General features: G+C 36.7%; 3 protein-coding genes across 4 annotated transcripts in view; all 3 read right to left on the reverse strand.

Annotated features, from left to right (window-relative positions):
* Positions 1-21,184, reverse strand: part of LOC108140328 (potassium channel subfamily T member 2) — a 124,049-nt gene that overhangs the window by 71,104 nt on the left and 31,761 nt on the right. Inside the window, exon 1 of one of the 2 annotated variants that reach the window (XM_041707755.1) lies at positions 5,344-5,425. The exons of the other annotated variant lie outside the window; for it this stretch is intronic. The gene's annotated coding sequence lies outside the window, so the exon portion shown is untranslated. Of the gene's footprint in view, positions 1-5,343; positions 5,426-21,184 lie in introns of those variants that run through there. 2 annotated transcript variants of the gene reach the window in all.
* Positions 18,865-20,101, reverse strand: LOC108150083. The gene is made up of 2 exons (XM_041707336.1): positions 20,028-20,101; positions 18,865-19,342 (listed from the first exon to the last, which is right to left on the reverse strand). The coding sequence occupies exons 1-2, from the start codon at positions 20,099-20,101 to the stop codon at positions 18,865-18,867; spliced, it is 552 nt and encodes a 183-aa protein (XP_041563270.1).
* LOC108150085 lies at positions 20,424-20,924 on the reverse strand. The gene has a single exon (XM_017278049.1). It carries the CDS (start codon positions 20,892-20,894, stop codon positions 20,424-20,426), a length of 471 nt encoding a protein of 156 aa, XP_017133538.1. The 5' UTR covers positions 20,895-20,924.

Genomic DNA, 21,184 nt, shown 5'->3' on the forward strand with positions numbered 1-21,184 from the left:
ATAGTAGTTACACCTTTAGTAATGAAACTTTCTTTTCCTGCATAACAATATATATGCACATACATAATAAATGGCTGAAAATAGACTTTGGTTTTTATTAACTGGAGCTGACCCCAGAACAATTCCCTGGTCTGATTTCCGACGCACATGAGCAAATTTTCCGCCTTATCAATTAATGAACTTTCTCACCCCGAGTCAGGATGAAAGGGAAAACGGCACACAAAAAGTGAAACATGTGACAATAGTTCCTGCCTCTTTATATCACCACTGAGAACATTTATTGTTGGGGCCGAAAAGGAAATGTCTTTCAAAATGGCCGACAAACAGAACGTATGTAAACATGCGGGAATTGTTCTTGGGAGGCTGTTTGGGGAGCGGACACAATAAAAAATGTGTTAGCCTAGCATGTGTTAGCCATAAATTAAAAGGGGGGTAAAACAAAGCAAAGCCCAGACATGAGCGCATAACATATGTCGTCATTTGGGTATCCAGTTAAAGCACTTTACCGAGAAAAAATTCCCTTAAAGCGAAGGTGTTACCGCTTTTCAAGAGCGGATAATCCTTGGTTGACATTTTTCCTAAGACCATAGAAATGAGCTTGTGTGATCTAGTCTTTAAACGGACCCCCTTCACACTATTTGCATGTGAAACGAATATTTCTCCCTTCTCACAAACTGGCCAAAAGATGTCAGCAGTATCTTACCCTCATCAGTAGCGCTTTGAACTCAATTTTTGCACAAAACATGACCTTTTCGGGCATTCAAATGCTGTAGAAAAAAAGGTCACGGGGTTTACAAAAGATAGCAAGTCTATTAAGTATTTATACAACAATATAAATTCCTAGTAAAGTTGTATAATAATTTTGTGACAAAGATGTTTGGAAACATTAAGATAAGAATCTATAAGGTAGGAAAAGTTTTCTTATAAACTTAAAAGGTTTCTCCACGTCCGTTTGATACATAAAAGGAAATCGATTCGTTACTTAGGGGTAACAGAGATTTTTATGACATTTTAAATTTTAATTCAACAAAATTTGACCAAAAAAAATTAAAGCGAATTACAGATAAACGAATTTATAACAACCTATATACTTTCACTATCACAAAACTGTATCACTTTCTCTTATCAACCAGCTTTAAACACATTTACTTTAATTTGAATTTATTTTGTTTTCTATATAACACTTTTCACTAATTTTTGGCCAGCATCCATAAAAGAGTTTTGCTTTTCCCTTTTTCATTTATTTTTTGTTTTTGGCCATCGTGCTGCCAAGTTGAAAATTGATTTGTGGGTGCAGAGAAAAGTTAAACTTTTTTGCGGTCGGGAAATTGAATTTTTATTTCTGCTCTGCTTTGCCGTCTTCTCTGTTTGCATTTTGATATGAGCAGAAAAGTTATCCAAGAACCACAGTCGCTTTCACACCTGTCTAAAAAAAGCTTAAAATTTGCAAGTCAAACAGGTTTGTTCTTCGAATCCAATAGATATTGTCTGCTAAAGTCTTAACAACGGGCTTTGCATACATTCACATATTGTTATTCCATATTCAAAGGAAAACTTTTGGCCAGCATAAGGAAAAGTTAAGAAAAACTTTTTCAACTGGTTGAACATTTGTATACTAAAGTTGCTAACCGAAACTGACTTTTAAGTTTATAGATTATTCAATTTCTATTACATTAAAGTTGCATCCACTAAACGAAATTCCTGCATAAAATGTCGCCAAACGAAAAGAAAAAAAAGGCAAAAGAAATCACTTAACTGCCGGTGACTCAGCTGCAAGAAAAAAAACTTGGCAATTGCGAAGTGGAGTCGACGAGAAAAATCTTCACTATATAAAAGACAAATAATGTGCAAACAAACGATGCCCCCTGTTGAGAGAGTGTGTGTCCAAAGGCCAACAACAAATCAGGAAAAGGTCCAGCGGATATATATTTTTGGTTTGGGTTAATACAGCGTGATAAGTTGTCTGTGTAATACATTTAGCACAAACAAACAAACAAACAAACAACCAACAATCAAGTAAGTCTGGGCACTCAAAGTAATTTTTGTCTCGTCCGCAACCGTCATCACTTATCAGATAAAAATAAGCATTAACATTTTTTTTTTTTTTGATGACCACGACAAATGTCAACCACAAATGCTTGGGGCAGAAGTTAAGGCAAAAGTTGAAATGTTTTCCCAAAAAGAAGATTGGATTATATATTTTGTCTTTTTGAGCAGTTTTGCCACTGGAATAATAAGTTAACCAAGGAAAACCGTTTGGGTAAAATAAAAGCAAGATTAGCTAGAATAAGTTTTACAAGCCAAACTTTTTCAACTTTATTAAATTTTGTTCTATTAATTAATTGTTAAATAACAAACTGCTAGAGTTTCCTGAAATTTTCTATGCTAAATAAATAAATAATTAAAATAAAATTAAGATTTAAATACACACCTATAAATAATTTTAAAAATATTTGAAATGGGCTGTTTCTATGGCCAATAATTAAAAAAAAAAATACAATTTTTTTATACACCTATAAATCTTTTTTAAAATATTTCAAACCAGTAGTTTCCATGGCAAACAAAATTAGCATGCTTATCGTACGTGTTGATCTACCGCAAACAAGCACAAACCACAAGTTCTCATTAAATGGCTTAGTGTCCAGAAATGCCAAAAAGTCATCCAATGGCACAAAACATTTGCTGAACCCTGAACTTTGTCTCATTAGTCAATTACACGAGTGGAGCCTGGCGATGTCATCCACTGAGGAATTGACAGCGAGTGCCAAGTGAATGAAAATGTCATCAATCTCATAGTGGGCACAGTCAAATCATCGTCAGGATAACAAGTGGAAATGCTTAGACTTTAATTAATCTCAGTGGGTGGCAAAAATATAAATTGGCTAAACTGAAGGCAGTCCCTGGCGAGGACACAGATATTTTGACTAGAAGTTCGGATACATTGTTCGAGTTTCAAAGTTATTCATTTGGAATGCTTGACAATGGCTGCATTGAGACGGCCGAATGATTCACACACAAATGTATTTCATGTAAAAGTTCTATCCCTATCCGACATTCTTTTTTTTTTTGTTTTTCCTGTCGGCCACAATTTGCAGTGTGGCATAACCGTAGATTAACTCGACCTTTTGCCAGCCTTTGGTCAAAGTCCTTTCTCATTCCACCGGTGATGGGGCGTTAGCCAGGGATTAGCCTAGCCTGTTACATCCCGTTTCCGTCCCAGCCCCTGGGCGAGCATCCAAACTCCCAGTCACGTAGCCACAAAAGTTTTCGCCGCATTTCCTCTTTTGCTGGACTTTTTGTGTGGTTTTTTCTCAATTTTGTTAAGCTTTCACTTTTAGCTTTTTAAGGTATTTTCCCAGCTTACCGAGTCAGTGAACTGCGTCCCCTCATCTCCCCTACATCTTTCTGTTTCTCTGATCATGGCTGCAGCCCTTGGAAAACGAGTTAGCATTTAATTGCGAAATATAACTCATACGCCATGTGTGCTGCTCGCCTTAAAGTACTTTTACGACCCTCCCATTTATGGGCTCCTTTGCCTTTGATAAAGCCAATATGAGTTTGTTTTTTACGATACTTTTATGTTCATTATTATTTTAGGGTTTGTGGCTTTTCGATTTGGCTACATTTTGCGTTTTTTCCGTTTGCCTTTATTTTATACGCCAAACGAAAATTCCGGATTATTTATGGCTGAGGCTGATTTTGTTGTCAGCAACATAAATTATTTGGTAAATTTATTGTATTATAATTTGATTTTTTTCTATCAGCAGAACGTATTGGAATGAAAACGCCAAAGATTGAAAGCATAAAAATTAAAAAAGCCACAACAAATTTAAATAGTCCGTTTCCATTGCCACTAAAACATAAATTACGCTTAAGATACACCGAGTTTTCAAACATTATTTATTTAATTCATTTGTAGTTTAAGTTCGGTAGAGAAATAATTCAAAGTTTATATTTTATTTATTTAAAAGTTATTTTGTTCTATTAAATATTTACGACAACATTTTTTTGGTTAATGAAACACTAAATATGTTATTTTTTTTCCCGCAGCTATTGCTGACACCCCTCATGTAGCCTAGTCTGAGACTTAAGTTTACAGTGAACAAATAAAAATGTTTTTTATTTATTCCTTAAAAAAATATATCGTTAAACATAAATATTTAAAAAAAAATTAAATAAATTTGTATTTCTCATGTTTTTTTCTGGAACGTTAACACATTGCACCCAGCTCAATGTATTTTAAAAACTAATTTGAAAGTGCCAATATTTCCATACTTGTTCAAAGAGAAAACGTTTAAGGTTAAATTATAAAAGTTTTAAAATAGTAAAGTTACTCATGAGAGACCTTTTGACAACCTAATTAAGCTTTGTTTTCACTTATTTCAATTTACCAAAACAATCCGCAAAAATAGGACCGCACATCGCCAAGTGGCCTAATGAAAGTTAAAGTAAATATATAATAAACTTAATTGGTATGCAAATTTGGGCTGCTTGGCCCATTCCGACTAAATGGGTGGCACACAAAATGCGAAATGCGAAATGCGAAAGGGGAGGGTCTGCGGGTTAACTGCATCGATGGCAGCGGACGGAATGTGTCATAAAACCTAATTGAAAATTTCAGCCACGAACTGACAACAATCTGTATGGCTGTGGGTGGGCGTGGCAAGAAATATTGTCGGGGAAAACAGATAAGCAAAATAAACTGCAGCCTCCCATGTGCCCTAGCATGAAGCAATTTGCTATGGTAAAAGCGAAATGTGTCAAGGCGAATCCGAGGCAACAAATACCTGCAGGGGCCCTTCACTAAAGCAAACAAGACAACATAGTTCTGCCCAGCATATGTAAAAATAAAAATGTTCACTTGGAAATAATTTGCTGGGCTTGGTAAACAAAGCCAAGGGACAACGGTGGCGAATCGATTTTGGGCGAAAAAGAAGTTTCTTGCAAACGCTGCGCACAAAAATGGGCTTCAAAATTTGCAGCCACGCACTCGAAGAAATTCTCGATTACACTCGTTCAGTACACTTTTTTTTTCCTTTGACATACTGACACTTTTAGTCTGTGGTTTTTTAATTCATTTCGTTTTTTATTTCTTCATGTACTAATACATTATCATCACTCTCGCTTGAGTTCAAGGACACACATAACTTTCACTTTGCAGCCCTTCCTCGTTGTTTTTTTTACATATTTTTGGCCTGGCATTTTTCGCTAATTAACACAACAAATCCGGCCGTCACGTGGGCAGTGGCCTTGGGAGGGTCACAACCGCAAGCATGATAATGCCTGTTCAAATACGCCTTGATTAATTCGCGAAGGTGACACAGTCGGGCACACCAACCATACCGCATATATTCAGCACGATTCTATCCAAATATATCGCTCGGTCGTCGAAGCGTTCTGCATCCAACTGGCAGCACAAACGAACTGAGGCACTGCTACCAATCTTTTTGTAACTGGCTCCACCAGGCGTCCAAAGTCACGCACCACCAGGAGCAGGACCCACCAAGTGTGCCTGTGTGCGTGCATCTGTGTCTTGGTCCTTCGAGCCCGCTCTTCGGCGGTACTCTTTTTGAGGTCGCCTCTCTTAAACAGCATTGAATGCTGGACGCAGTTAACTAGAGTTGTCAAATGGTCGAATTTGCATTGCATTTGTCAATGCATTTATCAATACAAATGGTTTTGGTAAAAGTTTCCGTTAGCAAATTAGCTTTTGTTTTGAAATTCTACGGAAAGAACTCACAACTAGTAAACACTGCTTTGCTATTCAGCAAAATTTGAATTGTCTGCTAGAGCAAAAGATAACACAAATCAAATAGGATAGATCATTGATACTAAGCACAATTCAATAACTACAAAACAACAACATTAAAATTTGCAATTTAAGACCGTTGTGTTGTAACGTTTACAATGGTTTATAAAATAATTTAGCATTAACATATATTTTTATAAATAAATAAAATAAAGTGATAATACTTCAAGTTAATTATAATTGTTGTTAAAAATCCCATAAATGAATAACTTTTTTCCTGAAATATTTTTCAAGCAAACTCTATGCAATTAAAACACTAAAAAAAAAAAATTGCCATAAAAACTTAACTATTGTTACAAGAATTCTCACTATTGGGTATGAAAAATTCATCAATAAGATGAAAGTGTCAAAATCAAACTTATGTACTGTAAACAACTGTACAACTAAAATTAGAAAGTATATGGGTTATATAATTTAGTATTGATTTAATATTTTAATATTTTAATACCATCTGTAGTTAATTTTCAAGACACACCTATTGAACATAATGCAGCTTAATTAATAACTATTTATAAGTAATTGAATCCAATATTTTTACTAATTTTTATCAGTGCATCGCGACTATATTGTGGAGCCCGACTGCCTGCCAAAACACGTGTTATGTAAGTAACAAACGAAACGTAAGAGCAATCCGCTTCTGCTCTCCGGCAAAAAGTGTTACGGGTTTTTGGTCCCGTAACCCAGAAGAAGGACAGCAACAAAACAGAATGACAAACAACTAATTTGGCGCCAAAGACACGTGCGGAATCGGAACACGAACGTGTCCATTCCATTTCACTTGGTTACATGTAAACATTGAAGCTTTTGTGTGACGTCAGCTGTGGCCTTATGACGTCAGATGGCCCAGCCAAAGAAAAGTCTACAAAAGTGTGTGGCAAACACAAAACGAAAAGCAGCATCTGTCGGAAAAGTTTGGAAAACTGCACAGCACTGTTCGAGTCCTGTTAAGTTGGAAACTGTTACGAATTTGTATTTAATAAGACATGTCCTGAGGCATTTTAACACTATTTTTATATTTCAGGCACGTTTCAACTAACCACGAATGGCTGAGTAAACGAACATAGAAATGTAGATATTTAAACACTTCCAATCATACTAAAAGAACGAAAAGCAAAAATAAGGGGCAGAAGCCACCGACCCTGTCATCAATTCATTTGGGAATTCAAAAACATGAAAGTACAATAGATTCCCCCCACTCTGGCTTGCGTATAATGGAAAGCGTATTGATTTCCATAAGTGATTGATGAACCCGGATTCTATGCGGCCCGTCACTAATATATGTATAAACCAAGGTCTATGGACTAAAACAAAAGTGCAGCTGACAGCGGTTGAGTGGTTGGGTGGCGCATTTAGGGCACTTTTCAATCCTTCATTCTATATGCAAATCCCCAAACTTCAACTGCAGTTGGTTTACTAACGAAAATGCATTGAAATCCGCTTTAATATTCAATATAATCCAGCTTTAAAATTGGTTAGAGATAAACTTGGGTGGAACAATAGAAAATCTACCGAAGCGTAGAACAAAGAATTGCTATATGGGCTAGTGGAAATAATTATTACTATATGTAATAGAATACATTCAAGAATCATGCAGTTATTTAAATTAAAGTCTAATTATTGAACAACTAGTGTTTCTTTTTTGTTCATTTTAAACTAAAGAAAAACCAATGCTTAAGCTTATTTTCGATTTTTAATTGGCAATTATTAAAATCAGCTTGAATTTGAAAAACCTCTTATTGACCATTTAGTAAGCAACTTTTAATAAAGTTTTTATTTAAAAAAATTATTCGTAATTAAAGTTAAAGCTACATTTAAAATCAAAATAATCAAGTTACATTTTTTTGTTTTCAAGCTCAAATTTATTTAAATTTATTTGTTAGGTAAATGGAAAATTATTTATTAAATTTTGGTATTTTCACCCATTTAACTTTTAATGATGGTAAGCGACAAATATTTAATGCTTTCCGGCCAAAAGTGTAAATTATGCAAAATTTGATTGCTTAGAGCTAAGTGAAAAGCCTTTGATCAAAATTGAATTTAAGCCCAACTCATATTTAAAATAGTTTGCATTGTATACTTTTACGGCCTTACACAAAACTTTCAAAGGGTTTGACAAGGTTCAAAGTTGTCCCTGACTCGATTACACATTCCGGTCAATATTTGGAGCTGTCCCATTGATATGCCAAGGAGCAATGGAGCAAAGGAGCCAAAAGCAACCTTAACAAACACTGGACCCAAGAATTAGTAAATGGGCTTCTTATGTGCCAAATATAAGTGCGTGTGTGAGCTGGAAATTTGTTGTCAATTTCCGGCAATTTGTCGTTGGCAGCAAAATCATTGTGATAAGGGTGGCAGGCGACTAACACATCCTGTAATGGATCCGCAGCGTGGCGAACGCAATCAGCACGACATAATATAAAAGTAAATTAGAATGTTAAGATGGGTAACTTGTTTCGGCGCTAAACGAGAGGAGTCAAGTGCGAAAGCGAAAATGATGGGGGAAATGGAACCAGGCCATCGAGGCACTAGCTGATGGCCTAAATGGAGTCCTTAAGCCACCTCCCCCGATGGCTGTTCGCCTGTCAGGTTGCTCCAATTATGCCAGTAGTCAAGCGCTCTCTGATTGCTTAATCTTGCCGGAATGCATTAATGTGTCAGCCAAGCTAACACGTACGCACTTACATAGGCCCGCTTTCTTGTAATTAAAATGTCAAAATGAATTTACATGCCACATTCCTTCAGAGTGCAGGATTTCCTAGCTAAAAAAAAAAAGAAAGCGAAGAGTCTTTGCCCAGGCCCATCGTTTAGTTTGCGGTTTGCCCGTCTGTCAGGTCCAAACAATTGGGGGAACAAGAGAAATGTTCTAACAGGAAAATAGCTGGCCGGACACACAGAAAGATAGCCAGGCAATGATGCAAAAATATTTCAACAGTTCTTTGTATAAATACAAAACGAATGGAGATGGCCAGCGCAGACAAGACATCTCTCACGAACAGGCCAACAGAAGCCAAAGGAAAACAAAAAAAAAACCTTAAAACCTTGTTGACAGGAAAGAGAAGAAATTTTGTTTAAGCAACTAAGATACCCATTTAAAAAGATTTCACAAACTTTCGGCTTTTATTTAAATAGTTTTTAAATAATGTTATTCTTACTTTAAATTATAAATCTCAAGATTCTAAAACTCTTAAATGTAACAGATTCCAGTAAAAAAAATGTGAAAATTAAAGTATTTAACTCAATTTGAATAATTAATTGGTTTCATTAAATATTCAACGGATTAGAAAAATCTTAGCTTTATAAAACGTTCAAAAGCCGAGTTCATGTATATAATTACCCACATGTCATTTGTCTTACCCTGTAAATCGCTTTATTAAAATTGAAAAGGAAGCCCAAAAAACCCACAAACAGATCATATCCAAGGGCAAAGGCTCTTTCCCACTGCGTTTACATCAGATGTGGCTCTGTTGATATGGGAAACCGAAATCACTTGGGACATTAATACAAATAAATTGGCACGCAGTGACAAAAAATAATAAAAAAGTAAAACAAAAATATATATATGTCAACAAATAAATGTCTGGGATATTTATAGCACCCAAAGAGAGTCATGTGAAATGAGAAACTTTAGAGAGGCTGCAAAGTTGAAATGTATATGAATTGCAATAGAAAGGCTTTCTACCACTGGGGACTGCGAGCTGAGATTGCAATTCAGTCGGATGACAGGTAGAGGATAAGCTACCCTTCTACTTTCCATTTAAATTTCAAAAATATGCAGATGGGTATATATTAGCAGATACACATTCGTATTCGTATTCGTATTCGTGTCTGGCACAGTTTTCTAGGAGGGGCGAACACGCATTTACTGGCTAAGCCTTCACAAAATCGCTAAACTTTAAGAGTAGACGGCATTTCTACGGCGTTGTTTTCGTAGTCTTCTTTTATTTATTAGCACGCAAAGTTTGGAATAAATAAAACATTTGTCAAACAAGGAACCAATACCTAACTAATAATTATGCCATGAAAGTATGACAACATGACAACATAGTTAGGTTATTACTCTTTAGTTTTTTACATTTTACCTTTCAAGTTTTCAATTAATTGAACAAAAGATTTGTGTCACAGAATGTAAGAGCTGATAACAAAATATTACCCACAAAATAGTTCATGATCTTTATTATTTTATTAATTTATGAGAACAAAACTTTGAGATAGAAAGTCACGCAGCCCTAAAGTTAATCAAGTAATTTATTAAATTTATTCAACAAATCGCGTAGCATGGTAAAAATCTATTTCAGTAATTTGATTCGCGATAAGAAACAGGTGTTTTCTGTGTAAGCACGGAAAAAATGTATAAATAGCTCAACACCGAAAAGGTCAACCTATGGGTATACTTGGGAAACTTTTTCTGTAGGAAATAATTACTATTTTGGCTATCTTCAAACCTCCTTTTATTATTAAAATTTTGAAACACTTCTAAGAATCAATATTATCTCGAAGTAAACGCTTCTAAAATAAATATTTTAGATTTAGCTAAATTTTGAAGGGAACAAACAACTGCCGATGGTGTGAATTATTTCTCCAATCGCTTCGAACTTGCAGCAGTCGACACGATTTGGCTTTTTTCATTAGTGTCAGGCTGGCAATGAATCGCAGGACGTGAAAATCGTGGAAAAGCGAAAAACACAGCTGCTGCCGACTCCACTGGCTCATCAAAAGATTGAAAGGCAGCGCGCGGCGAACGAAGTATTCAAATGCCTAAACTAAATTGCATATTTATGCGAGTCCTGCGAGTCCTGCGAGAGGCTCTGGCTGCCACTGAAATACTGATACCAAGGATGAAAAAAAAAATGGAAAGAGAGGCAGCTTGCACTGCTGCCATAAATTATGTAACATTTCACGTTCTTTTCCTTTTTTATTATACTCTTACTTTTTCATTTTTGCTTTCATTTTGACGGGCCGTGGCATTTTCCCGCGAGTCGCGACAATTGCCAAAAATGTCAGCCCAAATTTTTGTTGTTTGCCCGTTGTGACTGTCAATATTTGTTTTCGTTCATGTGTGTGTTTTCCGACTTTTGGGACTTTTAACGGAGGCGCGTTTTTGGTTACAAATTTTGATTGACACATCGAATTTAGTTCGAATTCTGTCCAGGCCCCCAAAATGGTGAATTCCCTGTCAGATCAATTAACTAGAGCTTCCTGCAAAGCCTAAGCCCCAACATCCGCATCACCCATTCCAACTCCTTCGTGATCTGTAAATCTAAGTCAGTAACCGAAACCAAAACCAAAATAAAAAGGAATCGCAAAGTAAGGAATTGGGAAGGAGGCCCTAGCCAGAGCTTGCTCAATTATGCAAGGACGAAACGTGCTTGGAACTTGGTTAAAAGATACACCGAGCTACGTTACAGCGCAAGCCATTTATGATGAACAACATTTTACTTATTGCGGCTATGTTTACGTGCTCAGGAACAGGTCTTCCCACAAACGTGTGGGGCTTAATTATTAAACCTTTATGCCAGTTTTCAAGTTCATGTTAAAGCTTTAATCATTTTAAATAAACTTTCATCTGAAAAATTTAATTAAAAATGTGGTTATTGTTTTGCTGTCTAAAATTCTATGTTAATACACATTATATATCTTCATAGTTGAACATAGAATAAATATTAAACGCTTCTAAGAAATTTTACAAATAGTTATACTCTAAAACCAACATATTTGCATTTATTCTTTATGAACTATTTTTAAAGTTTACGTTTCACTGAGGAATCACTCATGACAAGTTTTAAAAAATTTTAAAAATCGAAAGTAAATCTTTGAATAATACCAAATTGAAATACATTTGACCATTCTAAGCTGTACTGTACCTACACGGAAGCCTGCCTTGTTGAATTTTGAATAAGTCTCGCCACTGGGCCCTGAGATCCTTGGGGTTGGCTGTGGGGCAAGTGGCAGGCCCGCTTGAGGGCTAATTGAACGCCATTTGGTTGGACGGTAATTGATGTATGAGTCAGCCGTGGATATGCCCGGTCAGGCATCTGGGGGATAACTTCTAGGGGGCGTGGCGTGGTGCCTTCAAATGTCAACCTTCCGTGAAGGTCCTTGGACTGGTGTTGTTTCCACTTCGCAATGTTTTGGGTTTCACACTGTTCGACTGACAATGCATTTTTGTGTCTTGTTGTTGAAACTTAAAACTGTGGTCCATTAGGAAATTACAAAGGGATGGGAAAGGGAAGATGGCGAGCAGAGGAGGAGAAGGAGAAGGAGGAGTCAAGAGGTCACCGAAGGAGCAATGGACCAAAGGATGTCCAAAGGATGTTCTATTCGTTCGTTTACCTGTCTGTATTGGCCCAAAAGTGAAGGACAAACGTCAGAGGGCTCTCGAATTGAACTGGCCATGTTGTTTCGCCGTGTGTAACCTGCCACGCCCACTGTCAACGCCTCCCTCGAGAGAGGCCAAAGTGTAAATAAACCCGTTATTCCGCAGTGCACTTTGTCACAAGTGTACAACAAGAAAAATGCTGGGAAAACTCTTCTTTATTTATTTTGTTGATTTTTTTCTTCTGTTTTTTGCCTCCTCTTCAATAATGTCCAACACTTTTGCTGTCTGACCAAATGTTTGCTTTCACTTGCCATCGCTATTTTGGTAGCATTTTTATAGAGCCCGATGGGAGAATACATTTTCGTGTGGGTAAGTGTAAAGAAAAGTAATGTATTTCAATGGCAACAACAAAAGCCATACCTATTTTACTTTTAATATTTATTTTTTAGTTATCTTTTGCTGATTTGTAAATTTTCAATCGACAAACTTAAATTCAGTATTAAAAGTAGTTCTCCTATTTCCTTTCTATTATTTATCTCATTTTCTTAAGTTTGATACCACACTCATTACCAAGCATTTGAGCTAAATGCAATTGCGTTCTTTCCTCTCGAAACCTAAAACGATTCATTTAAATTTAATTGTTCAAGTGGAAGGAGCTGGCAAACGATTGAAACTCTTTGAGGTTTGAGCCACCCAGTGAAGCCTTCAATTTGCCGCAAATGAGCTGCAAAAAGAACATTCCTTTTTGTTTTCCCAAGTAATTAGAGCCTGATTTCAACGATGGTCTTTACGTAGAGACCAAGGAAATGAGGAAAACCTTGATTTAAAATTCTAAAGTTCTAGAGATTTGTGTTTTAAAGGACCAAATCAAAACCAAATGGACCAAAAAAATACCCACAAAACTATGCCAATTTTAAATCAGCTTTAAGTTGATATATTGAAGGTTCAGACAGGCCCTAAAATATCTTATTTCCAAGACCATTTTATTATCAAGATTATGTTTTATTGTCTAAGAATATAAGCCCTTTTCTAGATTTAAGCTTATCCATAAAAATAAGCTAACGACACTTCTAATTGTAGGACCATTGTCTTTCAGGCACTTAAGTAAATGAAAAAAGGACTTAAATTTGTAAGGAGCGATTACTATATTTTATTTTACGTCTTGAATTGTTTGCCGTTTTATAAATTGAAATAAATTTCCTTCGTAGATATATGAATTCGGCAACCAAAAGTCAAACTGGTGTTAAAATGCAATGCCACTTAATTTAAATGCTAAAATTTGTCTATTGTTTTCCGAAATCCTAACTCCTACTTATCACACCTCAGTTGCTTTTCATTCACTTAATGCTATATTTATTATTAAAATAAACTGAACATAAATAATGCACAACTGCAAATGGTTCCATCACATTTTATGGAAATATTGTGATTCACTTTTGAAAACAATACGTTTAACTTATTGAATATTTTATTGTTACCCCAGAAACCAATCTGTAAATCCAGCAAATCGAGAAAATTAATAACGCATCAGGTGCGTTGAATATATATTTTATTTTATTTTATTTCCGTTTGGCTGGCGCCCTATTGTTTTCCAGGGCCTGTCGGGGCCAATTGCCGCAAAATGGCAGAGTTAGCGAGAAATCCCCTTTAAAATTTGCATAAATTGGAAGCCGCTGAAATCGGTTTAATGCCGTCAGGATTGTCCTGTCTGCTGGCCCGAATCCTGATCCAATCCGACAATCAGTCGACGGATTCAGTCAGCCGGGCCGCAGTGTCCTTCACTTCCACTTGACTTGGTTCGATTCGGTGCTGGTACGTTTCGATTCCATCCCAGCCCAAAAGGATATCCGATTCGGTGAGCTGCAGCTCCGGATTGTATGTATTGGTATCCTGTTCTTTGCGGCCCACGTAATTGCTAAATTTAAAACGTCTTCGCATTTACAGTCGTCAGTCATCATTCGCAGTCATGCAAGGCCTGTTTGCTAATTAAATTTAAACGTGGGCAAAGGTCATATCGCCGCCTGATGTACGAATATAAATTCCCCACACACTCAGCCGCACAATGGATTATTTTGGCAGGAAATTGAAAAATTCTTTATTTTTCATTGTCACAAGTAAACAGCGTGGAGATCCGAAAAAGCGAGAATTTGCTGAAGCGAACGCTATTAAATGCATCATTGACCAACAGGCGAGCTAAAATATTTGTTTTGTCAGGAAGAGAAAATACAAAAAAACATGGCCGAGGACCTCGACAAATCCCAAAAAGTCAAGCGTTGCTCATGTTTTACGCCACATTTGCCGGTACAAAAAAAGTTGTCAGCACAAAAAAAAAAACAGACGAACAACAACCACACACAAAAACACACACTCAAAGACCAGACACAAACACCTTTATACTCACACCAACAATTTTCACAGGAAGCAGCGAGGAAACTTTACTTATAATAGAATTTTCAAGCATGACCATACCCTCAATGACGTTAGGACTATGTAGATTTTGAAAGCACATACAAATTGGAATTTAAAAATTATATTTATGATTGAGGTAATTTTTTGAGATTAATAATATTTAATCTAGGTAATCGATTAAAACGATAAAAGTTTTATAAATTATAAATGACAAGTGTTTCAAATTGAATTTAATATTTATTTAAGAGAAACTTCTTTAATGACTTGAAAATTAATATAATTTGCCTTATGAAACACAATTTTGAATATCCTTAGGGTATATGGGCCCTCGTATTGTCTTTTTTAAAATTCGGGCTCCAGACCCGCTTTCTGGCTTCTGATGCTTTGCCTCTCACTGGTAGCCACAAATTGCCTTTTTCGCACGTTGATTGATTTTGGAACTTTTTCTTTTGGTAGAACTCCTTACGCCCCCCTCCCAAACCCCGGAAACCCAGGAAACCCTCAAAACCATCACAGACATTCATACACTCGCTTAGGCTCTTTACTTTCAGTACAAAAGTGGTAATAAAAACGGCTGCGCTTCGGATGGCATCGCAATTGTTCAACTCGGCTTTTGCCTCGGCTGACCTCCATCGATCCTGGGCCAACACCGCCCATAGTTGTGAAACACATAATTATTTATTTACGAGTGTTCATTCATTGATGAACACAAACGCTGTTTATATTGCTCGTTTGCCCTTCGCTCCAATGCGAAAATGTGAGGGTTCAGGCCGGTTCACCTGGTCTGAAATGCGGCCTTTCTTTCATATTTTTTTTGGTTGCCAGGTGTAAAAATAGTCCGAGACGTTGCCAAAGTTAGAAAATAGAAACGGAAGCACTCAGGATAGCCGCTTTATATTTGTACAACTATTTATGTTGCCAAGAATCCTTGTGCAAAACAGAATGGAAAATGTATGGTAAATAGGAGGGCGTGCGAAAAAGGTTCATTAAGATTTATAACAATTTTTTAAAGCAGCGTTTTTATAAATATGTTGGCTTTTAAGGGAAAAGGTACAATAAACTGTTTTATTTTTAAATATTTAAATGCATTTATGTATTAGGAAATCACTTTTAGGAGTAGTTATATCAATCTCGTTTAAAGGTTTTCTCCTAATATATTTTTAAATTAGTTAGATGCTAATCCTTAATAATTTTTAGTAAATCGACCATTAACAATTATTCGCCTATTCCTGGCAGCGATACCCATTTAACAGTAGATTTACTCAAGGACTTAAATCAAAAAAGCCGCCAGGTTGAAATACACACTAGGGCACCTAAATATAGAACTGTATGCATAATGCACGCCAGTTTGCAAGCATTAATGGGACAGGAGGTCCTCGGAGGACCCTCGGCTGAAGCATGTTCCTGGAGCCTCCGACATATCCATTATTGAGTGCGGGGAATGGCAACAGCCTGCGGTTGCGTTGTACATATTATAATTATAGCCGTATGGATTAAGGCAGTCAACCCCGTCAGCCACCGGAGCTACTGGAGGATTAACGTCGAGGCTGTTGGGATATGTGAGGGTACAGCACCTTTCCGACTTGTCATAAAGGGGAAACCGCAAAATATGAGCAGGTAAACCACACACAAGAATTAAGACTTTTCCTTACCCTCTATTTAAAGCAAATAATTGCTTCATAAAAATAATCCATTCAAATAATATAAAGTAATAAAGGATATTTAGGTTTAGCTTGCGAACTTACATAAATGAAAGCTTTATAAATTAAGGTAAGTTGTTTTATTTAATGCAGTTGGGTTCATTAACTTTGACTTATATATCTTATAACATATAGAAAGACAGTAATTCTAAAAAATTATTACTTAATTTGTATAAAGTCGATTTTGTGTGATTTAATCAAAAATATATGAGTTTCAGTAGTACATATAATATTGTCCATCCTCATTTAAATTTTACTAATTTTCTCTTGTTTAAAAACCCTGTAGCATGAAACAATACGCCCCTTGTTGTGATAAGTAGCAGGTAGAATAATAAAAATTTGCTGGCAGCGCCTGCAGTTGAATGTTAGTGAAAAATGGAAAAACGAGCTGAGAAGGAAGCGATTTACATAAGTTATTATGGTAAACCACACAAGTGTGACGGCTCACGTGAGGGATGTGTCCGAAAGATGTACAAATGTAAACGGAGAATGTCAGAAATTGTATTTCACAAACAGGCGCTTGTTATTTTTCCTTCTAGGAGAAAGTATTACCCTCTGGTAAGCACTATAATCATCACTAATGGACAAGCTGAAGTATTTTCACGAAGGCCAAAGCTACACTTTAGCTGCGGGAAAGCCAAGACAAGTCAGGGCCCAACGATCAGGTGCACAGATTTTTTTCTATCTTGCGCAAAAATTGTGTTAGACGTGCGAAAGTCATGTAATTTGCTATTACGCAGCCTGGAAAAAAAGCTTCTAGTCCTGATTTCCTTCTTGTTTTTTCTTAAACTTGTTGAGGGAATTTCTGGTTGTTGCTTTCATGTTTTTGTTTTGGGCATTTCGCCACTTAGATATAATGAGAAATTCCTTGGGCAGAAACCCTTTTTCAGAAAAGGTAAACAAAGCCCTAGTTGGCTTAATTGAACATTTTACTCAAGTTACGCTGTGAAAAATGTGTGCGCATTTTCCAAATCATTTCAAGTGCGCACAACCACGAATGTTGGTCGGGAATTCGTTTGCTAATGAAGCCAAAGTGGATTTCATGGGGTACCTTTAAGTGGCCTGAACTCTGACCTTTATTAGCAGGTCGGAAATGTTATATTTGTCCCAGAATGCGGACAATTTCATCTGTTAACGAGGGCCAACAAATTGCTAACTTGCTCGACTCGAACGTGTGGCCATTAAAATCACAAATTCCGCAGCCATTTGGAGGGGCAATTAAATGTTCTTGGGTTAGACCCCTGCTTGAAGGTCGAATTAGGCCATAAAAGTGTTGTATTTAAGGACCCATAAATCATGATCTCACTAAGCTGTCGTCAACGTTCACAAAACAAAAGCGTAATTCCCGCGTACTTATTAAATATTTCACATAAAAAAAGGGTTTCGCCGAAAAGGTATACACAGTGTCACAAAGCCTTTAAGCCGTTACCCAAACGGATTTCTTCAAGAGGACAGTAGGAATTTGAAATGCCATTAGTGACAAAAACCAAATATGACATACTCTAACTGGATTGTATCAATATTAGATTATGATATGATTTTATGATACAGTAAAGTAGTTATTTTTTAAAATATTTTGTATTATTGCATTACCAATTTGAAGCATTATTGCATTAAATTGCTTTAAGGCTTATTTATTACATTTTGTTTATTGTATATAAAATTTATAATTTATAATTTATTCACGTAAATTACTACTAGGGCATCATTAAATCATTTATGCTCCAGCATTAACTTGGCTTAAGTCTTTCTAATTTAATAATTTAATAATTAATATAATTTAATTTCATAAACAATTTAATTGGGATTACAAACAGTCCAGGATCAAAATTTAGCAATAAATTTAATACTGAATCCGTCTTTGAGTGTCTAGAACGAATAAATAAATGTGCAAATATTCATTTTCAAGCCTCTTAAATTTGAATTTTTTGGCTCTGTGCCAAAGCCTCTTAAGGCAAAGGATCGCGTGGTATGTTTGACATACGTAATAACCACCCAAGCATTGGGGAACAATTCAACAATCCGCTGAAGCCTGCCAAACTGTTTATATCCGATTTCAGGTAGGGAATCTGAATCCTGGCCGAGCAGGACGTGCAGGCATCCATGACACAGTGAGAACCTTCCCAAACAGACTGGGCCATCACGAGCCGAGGGCGATGCGAAATGGGCGATGGGCGATGGGCCATGTGCCATGTGCCATGGGCCGGGCCAAGTGGTTGGGACTACGTGGCATTATAAAGGCAACAGCCACGGCCACTTGCGCACGTCGCAGTCAGCTGAGCAGGGAAGAGCCGGGCAAAATTGGCGATGGAGGCGACTGGGCTTATGAAAAATTAAAATGTTTACGCTACATTAAATGCAAAGGAGGCATCGCCAGCGAATTATGATTTTGCGAGTGCCGGAGCGCACACAGGCGGCGCACCTTATGGCACCTTTGGGAGTGAGTGCGAACCACACACACACACACACACACACGTTGCGTATTAGCAACGAGTGCGAACTACGCGGCGTATGAGCAACTTAGGGCGCACTAAATGAGCAACTTATGAAGTAATGACTGCTAACTACACGGCATATGAGCGAGCAACTTGGTCAATTTGCACACCACACCTCACGGAATGCAAATGTTTTTATTTGATGCGCAAAACTTTATACTTCCACAACATTTCCATAACGAACGGTCTACGACTTTCGGACATTTTTATCCGCACCGACAGCTGAAAGCGACCAGGTGGATGGATGCTGGGAAACAAGGCGATCGTGCCCTCGTGCTTCAGGAAGTAAACCTTCGGCTTGATGGGACACTTAAAGTAACTGCCATTTACCACCAGCCCCTCGTAAGTTTTGCTTAGCACCTTAAACAGGACAGGATTGTTCAGAAATTCACAACCCTTAATTTGCTCCATTTTGTACAATATTCTCCGTGTTTTAGCCACTTTCATTGTTATATCGATGGTGAAAGTAGGGGCCAATTTTACCACTCGAAACGTATAGAGCAGGCTCGAGTTCGACACCCTTTTAAAGTACTCCACATAATCGTGATCACAATTCGTCTCCAGCGACTCCAAAACTATCTCTATGTTGCCTTTTTTGACGACATTTATTAGTCTTAGTTATTTCATGAAAATTAACAAAAATTATAAGATATTAATACCTCCTCATTGGCTACTACAGTGAGTATGCCAATTATACAGAGCGAAAAGATAGAACACCTTCTAAAAGCCATGCGATCACAATTAACCAAATACTCTTATTTACCAAACCGCTGTTGAATAACTAATGAGCTATTGATTGCCAACAACTCATTAACTATTAAGAGATTACTTAATAATTCAGTTAAACAAAAACGGTTTTGTATCCGATATTTTGTTATTCCAAATATAAAAAAATTAAATGTATGTATTTCTAAATTTTGAAACCATATATGAATAAACAATGCCATTTATTTTACACAGCAAAAGATACAAATGCATTTATTTGGTGCGAGTAATATTGCACTTCCAAAACATTTCCAACAAACGGTCTCCAACTTTCTGTCATTTTTACCCACATCGACAGCTGAAAACGCCCAGGTGGATGGATGATGGCAACCACTAAGGCGTCCACACTTAAAGTAACTGCCATTTACCACCAGCTGCTTGTAAGTTTCGCCAAGCACCTTAAACATCAAGGTATTATTTAGAAATTCACAGCCCTTAATGTTTATCCATTTTCTACAAAATACTCTGTGTTTTAAGCACTTTCATCGTAACTTAAGCACTCGAAAAGAACAGAGCAGCCCTCAGTTTGGCACCTTCTGGAAGTACTCCACATAATCGTGATCACAATTTGCCTCCAGAGACTCCAGGACTCCTTTTTGAAGACCATTGTCTGCGGGATTTTTAATTATTTTATAGAAATAATACATCTTCCTTGGCTATTACAGTAAATATGCAAACCAGCCAATGCGAAAGAAAAGGGCAACCACTAAAAGCCATTGTACCGCAACTGATCAAATGATTTTATTTTCTCAACAGAAATTTAACTGATGAGATATTAATTGACCCCGCATCAACTCATTAGAAGAGGTTACTTAATAATCCAATTTAAAGCAAATTACTTATGATCAGATATATTTGATATCATAATTAAAGAGAATAAATGTATGAACTTTTAAACTCTCAAGCCATACGGGTAAAAAAAATTGTAATTATTTGATGCGAATAATTTTATACTTCCACAACATTTCCATAACGAACGGCCCACGACTTTCTGTCATTTTCACCCGCATCGACAGTTGAAAGCGTCCAGGTGGATGGATGGCGGGAACTAAAGAGACAGTGCCCTCGTTTTTGAGAAAGTAAACCTTCGGCTTGATGGGACACTTGAAGTAACTGCCGTTGACCACCAGGTGCTTGTAGGTTTCGCCAAACACTTTAAACAGCATTGGATTGTTTAGAAAATCACAGCCCTTTATGTTTTCTATCTTGTAAAAAATTCTCTGTGTTTTTAGCACTTTCACTGTGATATCAATGGTAAAAGCAGGGGCCAATTTTACTACTCGAAAAGTATAGAGCAGCTTAGAATTGGGCACCTTTTTAAAATACTCAACATAATTGTGATCACAGCTCGTCTCCAGGGATTCCAGGATAAACTCTATGTTGCCTTTTTTGAAGACCATTGTCTGCGGCAGATTTGTATATTTAAAAACATGTACCAGATGCTTAAAAGATAGTAATACCTCCTCATCGGCCACTACAGAGAGTGTGCAAGCCAGGCAGAGCAAAAAAAGATACCAGACACTGAAAGCCATGTGACCATAACTGACCAAATGATTTTACTTTAGCAACCGCAGTTCGATTGATGAGCTATTAATTGACCACACACCTATTTATTAGTAGAGATTAAGAACAAATTACATATGATCAGATTAATTTTGTTATTTCCAAATTAAAGGCATTGAACAAAATA

This window comes from Drosophila elegans, unplaced genomic scaffold, assembly GCF_018152505.1.
Source record: "Drosophila elegans isolate 14027-0461.03 unplaced genomic scaffold, ASM1815250v1 contig_183, whole genome shotgun sequence".
Lineage (NCBI taxonomy): Eukaryota > Metazoa > Arthropoda > Insecta > Diptera > Drosophilidae > Drosophila > Drosophila elegans.

What these genes read in the sequence shown, in the direction of transcription:
- LOC108150083 (XM_041707336.1), bottom strand. Translation starts at nt 20,101, where the DNA reads ATGGTCTTCAAAAAGGAGTCCTGGAGTCTCTGGAGGCAAATTGTGATC. An exon ending in ATGTGGAGTACTTCCAGAAG is followed by an intron (nt 19,343 to 20,027) that starts GTGCCAAACTGA and finishes GAAATAACTAAG; the next exon opens with ACTAATAAATGTCGTCAAAA.
- LOC108150085 (XM_017278049.1), bottom strand. Translation starts at nt 20,894, where the DNA reads ATGGTCTTCAAAAAAGGCAACATAGAGTTTATCCTGGAATCCCTGGAG.